This window comes from Telmatherina bonti (assembly GCF_933228915.1).
Source record: "Telmatherina bonti genome assembly, chromosome: 1".
Classification (NCBI taxonomy): Eukaryota; Metazoa; Chordata; class Actinopteri; order Atheriniformes; family Telmatherinidae; genus Telmatherina; species Telmatherina bonti.
The window spans coordinates 11,491,643-11,498,870 of record NC_136619.1 but is presented as its reverse complement, the minus strand read 5'-3'; the positions used below and the strand labels follow the sequence as shown (position 1 = coordinate 11,498,870).

Genomic DNA, 7,228 nt, shown 5'->3' with positions numbered 1-7,228 from the left:
TTATTTATTTAACAGCTATGCAACGAAGAAGAAGAATTAAATGCAATATACGGAAATAAAATACATCTGATCAAGTGAGTTTCAAGTCTATGCCTGTAATTTTTTCTTGCCTTTTTGCCAGAAAGAGGTTTTTAATCTCAGTTGGACTTTCCTGGTTAAATAAAAATAATTCTCCCACCCCTCCAGTTGTCAAGAAGGTAAACGTGAACTTTAAACCTAAAATATCTATTTTTACCAGGCTGTAAACATGTTTATTTCTGCTGTGAAGTTGGTCTTTTTAATACAGAAGTCAATGGGGATTGGCTTCGTTTTGGAGCCCCTAGTGGATGAAGACGGCACTGCAGGTTTTGGCCCTTTGACAAAGACTATGTGAGAGTGTGTTTGTGTGTTCACTGTATGTCAGAGCATATTTGTAAGATACACACACCAGCAGCTCCAGATCCATTCTGCAGAGCCAGATCCAGACTGCTCTGCAGGCCACCTGAGGACACACACACACACGCGCACACACACACACACACACACACACACACACACACACACACACACACACACACACACACAGTTTCACTAAACTCTTGGAAAAGCACATAAACTATAGTTTGTGTGTGTTTTGGTTTCATTATTTTAATTTTAATAGGGATATCTCAAAGTGGAACATATTTATTATATTGCATGTTAGACTGATGCACCAACAAACTCAAACCCATGACTGCACGCCATCCTATAGACCCTATAGATCAGCGGTGTCAAACTCCAGTCCTCGAGGGTCGGTATCTGGCAGGTTTTTGTTGTTTCCCTGCACCAACACAGCTGATTCAAATCAAATGGATCAAGCAGCTTCTTGTCAACCTGTTTATCAGTTTCGGTCAGGTATGCTGGAGCATGGAGACATCAAAAACCTGCAGGATACCGACCCTCGAGGACTGGAGTTTGACACCCTGCTCTAGATTACCACTGCAGATAATGAAGAACACACACCTGGATTTGCAGAGCTGGAAGGTCTTTGTGAGGAGGTTATGTTTCTGTGGGGGTGTGTGTGAGGTGAGGAGAGGATCCCGTTGTCTGCCAGAACCGCTGTGGCTGCAGCTAGGGCCTGAGAAGTCCCTCCGCCTCCTCCTCCTGCACCAGGACAGTAGGTCGCGCTAGCTGCTGCTACATGCATGAAGTGCTGCTGGGGCTGCCCGCCGGGCTGCAGGTGAAAAGTAGTCACAGCACATGTTAAAAACAAAAATTATGTCAATTTAGTCTTCATCATTGTGTTTGTTTTTTAAGGAAGGCTGCAGCTCTTAAAGCGTCACATCATGTGACCATCAGCTGAAAATGGAGAAACAAACCGAAGAAAGACAATTCCTTAACAACTTCTGAATAAATCAATGTGAACACCTGAAACATCAGTGGATCAATCCATTGGCGGGACACTTATCCCTCACATTACTCCCTGATGCGCTTATCACTGCATGGCTTTAGAGACAAACTGGGACAGTCAAATTAAAACTTCTGAGTTAATCAGTAAAAGAAATTTGAAAAGTTTTCAGAGAAAAGTTAAAGGAAGCTAAAGTTGAAAGTGCAGATTTTTTATTTCCTGAGATTTAGCCGTGCAGCCCTGATGTACATTCTGACACAAGAAAACTCAGTGGACATCAGTGGCAGCCCCCACCCCTTAAAACTTCCCCGGCTACAGTAGAAACATGAAACACAAGATGTAACAAACAATTAGCGAATTCTTTCCTTTTCACATGCTGAGTGGGATTACAATCTGTGGCAATACCTCAAATCATTGATTATTACCATAAACTGTATATAAAAAGATGGACGTAGCCTCTGTGACGTCACCCATAGGTTTCTGAAGTTTCTGCTGAATTGAAGCTCGGTGGGCGGTTCCTACCATCGCTATGTTGGCAGGGGCATGCGTGTTGTGCCGCCTGGAAATACAAATATGGGCAAAGAGGTGGAGCTGAGAGGGGGGCTGTGAGCGTCATGGTTGGTGATTGACATTGAGTGAACGCCGAGCTTTCTGTAGCTAAAAGCTAACCGAGCTAACCCGGAGATAACAGAGGTAAGCGGGCTAAAGCTAAGTCACGTTGTTAACCGGCTAAAAAACGTGGTTGTTCTACGTTCTTCTGACTTGAAGCGGGAGATCGGGTACCTGTCAATCAAAAGGACACGCCCCTAAATATACCGAACTTAGAGATTAAATCACTTTTAAACGTACGAGTTAGAAAAGATCCCCCCCCCCACAGTTGTCATGAAGGTAAACCTGACCTATTAAACCTAAAATGGATTTTTGAACCAGGCTGTAAACATGTTAATTTCTGCCGTGAAGTTGGTCTTTTTAACATGGGAGTCTATGGGGATTTGTTCTGTTTTGCAGCCCCTAGTGGATGAAGGGGGAACTGCAGTTTTATGCACTTCAGCAAAGGCTTCACTTTTAACCACCGGGGGCTCCGTCCATCTTTCATATGGTCTATGATTAATACAAATCACTTATCCTGTAATGTCTTTAGTTTCCTTCTACATCCTAAATGTCAATCCAAAAAACTGCAGTAACAAGAAATCAAGAAAAATGACAAGCAAAAAATTTTTTTTATCCATTTTTATTTGTTTTTAATCTACAAAAATCAGCAATATCAAAGATTTGTGAGAATTACAATTTAAATAGAATCGGCACCCCAAAAATTGGGGTTTGGGGAATAGAGTTTGATCGGGATGAAAATATATCATCGCAACCCTACTACCAGGACTAAAGGTGGGAAAATTTAATCTAAAAATCAAATATCGGGATTTTTTGCTTCACAATTTTAAAATCAATTTTTATTTGTTTAAAATTTTTTTTTTTTTTTAATTAATAAAAAATAATCAATTATACATTTTTTGCCATTTTTATTGTTTTTATTGTTTTTATTGATCTCAGCTCTTGCCAAGTTCTCCTTCCTGAATATGTTTAAGTTTATCTCTCTGAAATTAATGTACAAATGGGGAAACGAGGCCTTTCTGATTTTTGGGACGTCCAAAACGGAACTGAATAATGTCAGAAAGAATGCAGAGGCAATGACATTATTTAATTATTAAGATAAGGACTAAGGATTAAGATGGGACCCAAAGGACACAGAAGACCTCAGGACTGGTTACCAATTTTATTGACAATAACGGGGGACGAGTTGGAGCAGTTGAGGAGAGACGCGAGCAGTTGAGGAGAGACGCGAGAGAGAATGCGGTAACGCGAGACTCGGCGAGATTTGGCAGGATCAACATGGCGCGCTACTGAAGTAAACAAAACCTTTATTACCAGGCTAACGGTAAGAAATTTAAAACAGTTAAAAACTCCAATCACACCAACCCGGTCACTCTGGATAACAACGAAGAAGATCTCACCAGCCCGATAGAGGCAATCGAAGAAAGCTTCCAGCGGATCGTAATGGGGAAAACCAGCAACACCGCAGCGACGGCGTCCAAAACCAGTTATACCTCCAAAAGAGTTTGCCCAGCGGATTCCCCCAAAGTAACCTCGCCAGGTTCTCCAACAGGTAGTGTTACAACGGATATCCTAATCTCCATCGACGGGAAGTTATCCAGCCTAGACGCCAGGCTTTCCCTGCTGGAAGTTCTACACCGGGAGTTCCACTCGTTAAAGCACAGTCTAGAAAACAGCCAGCAGCAGGTAGAAGCTTTAGCTACGGTGAACAACGCGCTTAGAGACTCTGTTAAGACTCTCACGGATGGAGTATGCCGACTAACGGAGGAAAATAAAAAAAAAGAAAGAATTAGTCTTAGATATCCAGGCCCGTAGCATGAGAGATAACTTAGTTATTTCAGGGCTCCCTGAGCAGCCAGAGGAAGACGCAGAGGTAACCATGAAAGAATTCATCCGATCCCACCTTAAGCTTCCAGAGGAAAAGGTAAAAGCCATCTCCTTTCATCGTGTTCATCACATGAGAAGAAAAACATCGGAGGGCAGACCAATTCCAATAGTTGCTAAATTCGTGCTACACAAAGAAAAAAAAGAGGTGAAGCGCTGTGGGAGACAGCTCCGTGGGACTCATATCAGCATGAGCGATCAGTTCCCCAGAGAGATCCTGGAGCGTCGTAAGATCTTGTTCCCCATCAGGAGGAAATTCCTGGACGGAGGAGCCCGCGCGGTCATCTCGGTGGACAAGCTCTATGTCAATGGCCAGCTACATCGTGACCATAACACCACTCCCTGGCTCTACTAACCTCACATATGTATCCACACTCTACACGCTTTGCACTGGTGATATTAAGGCTAATAAGTCTCACTGGGATTTAATCAGAGTTTAATGTTTGCTCACAATAGTTAACAACACTGCCAGTCTCTTTCACAAAACAGATCTCCTTATGGGTTTGTTTTTCCTTTTCACCCACTTTCCTCTTTTGGTCAAGTTCTGGCTCATCTTTTTCTCTCTTCTTCCATACTCTTTTCTTTCTTTTCTAGCTGCCACCTCACAGAACTAAATAACACAGATTCAAAACTACACAGTTCATTAGATAACACTTACATACATAACCCAACACTCTCACTGTTATTATTTCAAACATATTTAGTAACATTCAATACAGTCACACAACACAAGGCATACATACTTACACCTGCGCACACACTTATTCACATCAAGTGGAAGCATCTAACACCTACCCTGTCACCACAAGCATGACAGTACTTAGGTTTATCACGTGGAATATTCACGGAACTGGGACCAGAGAGAAGAGACTAAAAATCTTTAACAGGCTAAATGATCTACAGGCAGACATTGTGTTCTTACAGGAGATTCATATGACAAATACTTCAGTGGATGCTCTCTCTACATCATAATTTCCTCATGTTTACTCCGCCTGCTATAACTCCAGACAGAGAGGGGTTGCCATTTTGATAAATAGAAAAGTGACATTCACAGAAATCAACAGAACCACAGATCCAGAGGTAAGATATATTATAGTGACATTAACTACTCAAAATATATATATAATATATAACATATATAACATATATATAATATATATAAAATATATAACATATATGGGCCAAATGTGGATGATTCCTCCTTCTTTCATTCCTTTTTTTAAAACTGTCTCAGAACACTCAGACAGCACACTTATAGGAGGAAATTTTAATTTGGTAATGGGTCCCGTAGACAGGATGAATAATTCAGAAAACAATAGAAACTGGCAGTCTACAAACACTGTTAAACAATATATGGAGGAACTTGGTCTTTGCGATATATGGCGGTCTTTTCATCCTAATATCAAGGAATACACATTTTTTCCTCAGTTCACCACTCATATTCTAGGCTAGATTATTTCCTGGTTAGCAGCTCATTGGTGTGTATGATTTCAGAAACCCAGATCCACCCCATTACAGTCAGCGATCATGCACCAGTTTCCTTCACTGTAAGAAATACGAGAATCACACCACCTGCTAAAAGCTGGAGATTCAATACAGCACTGCTTCAAGACCCTGACTTTATCAGCTATTTCACAAAAGAATGGGCTGTTTACCTAGAAAATAATGATAAACCAGGAGTTTCAGCATGTGTTCTGTGGGAAGCAGGTAAGGCGGTAATGAGAGGAAAAATTATCTCTTTTGCATCATATAAAAAAAAGAAGGATAACTCAAAAATATCAGAACTAGAATTAAGAATTAAATCATTAGAGGATGCCTACAGTGCTTTACCAAATGAACAAATGTTGAATCAAATAAGGAAGGCGAAACTTGAATTAAACAAAATAATCAATGAAAGAACGGAGTTTCTGGTGCAAAGGTTACGCTTGGAGAGGTTTCTCCAGTCAACTAAAAACAAACAAAGAAAGAGCAACTATTTCATCTGTTAAAGATCCAGCAGGTAATATCTTACATGACCCTGACACAATAAATAGCATTTTTAGAGACTTCTATAAAAATCTGTATACATCCCAATTAGATCCATCAGATAATGACATAAATCAGTTTCTTAATAATATAGACTTCCCAGGACTACAGCAGGAACACGTTACAGCCTTAGATTCCCCCCTTACAGCAGAAGAGCTACATGAAGCCCTCAAACATATGCCATGTAAAAAAGCCCCAGGACCGGATGGCTTCCCAGCAGAGTTCTATCAAGTATTCTGGACAATACTGGCCCCTACGTTTTTCAAAATGGTGACACAAATAAAGGAAAATGGCTACTTACCCCAAAACATGAATTCTGCCAGCATAATTGTACTGTTAAAACCAGGCAAAGACTCCACACTTCCATCTAGCTACAGACCCATATCACTGATAAATGCAGACCTTAAAATAATCTGCAAAGCTTTAGCTGCAAGGTTAGAGAAAGTAACTCCTCTCATTATACAACCTGATCAAACAGGCTTTATAAAAGGCAGATATTCCTCTGTTAACATGCGCAGGCTAATCAATATAATAGATTACTCTACCATCAATAACCTGGAAACAACTATAGTTTCTCTGGATGCAGAGAAGGCTTTTGATAGAGTGAATTGGAAATTCTTATTAGCTACTTTAAATAGATTTGGCTTTGGACCTTCCTTTCTTGACTGGATCAAAATCTTATACAGCTCTCCTAATGCGAGAGTCAGGACGAACGATCAAACCTCTCCAAGTTTTAATCTTCAAAGGGGCACCAGACAAGGTTGTCCACTCTCTCCCTCACTTTTTGCTGTAGTTATTGAATCACTAGCTGCTGCAATTCGACAGACTCAAATTATAAAGGGCATCCAGTCCAAAAATATAATTCATAAAATAAGCCTTTATGCCGATGATATTTTACTATTCCTCCAAAACTCACAAACATCATTATCTGAAACAATCTCACTAATTAATAAATTCTCATCACTATCTGACTACTCTATTAATTGGTCTAAGAGCACAGTCCTACCAATTAACTGTAGGTTTCGAAATCCATCCAACACTAATTTACAATCAGGTAACATTAGATACTTAGGCATAAATATTCCCCCCGGCTCTCAGAACTGATAAAATGTAATTACACTAACCTTCTTAAGACAATAGAAGATGATCTCACTCGCTGGAAGTCACTCCCCATTTCACTTATGGGGAGAGTTGCTACGATAAAAATGATGGTTCTACCCAAAATCAATTATCTGTTCTCCATGATTCCTATGAAACCTCCCTCCACCTGGTTCAAATCACTAGAATCATACACTTCCCAATTTCTCTGGAAGAATAAACCACCCCGGATTAGTTTAAAAACAT

At 40.3% G+C, this 7,228-nt stretch overlaps 1 protein-coding gene across 2 annotated transcripts in view; it reads right to left on the bottom strand.

Moving 5' to 3' along the window:
• LOC306756308 (myocyte-specific enhancer factor 2A-like) overlaps positions 1–7,228 on the bottom strand; it is a 77,791-nt gene that overhangs the window by 11,542 nt on the left and 59,021 nt on the right. For both annotated transcript variants that reach the window (XM_079241034.1, XM_079241035.1), the window contains exons 5-6: positions 982–1,192; positions 428–481 (exon numbers count right to left, since the gene is read on the bottom strand). In XM_079241034.1, the coding sequence (XP_079097160.1) occupies positions 428–481; positions 982–1,192 (265 nt within the window). The remainder of the gene's footprint in view (positions 1–427; positions 482–981; positions 1,193–7,228) is intronic.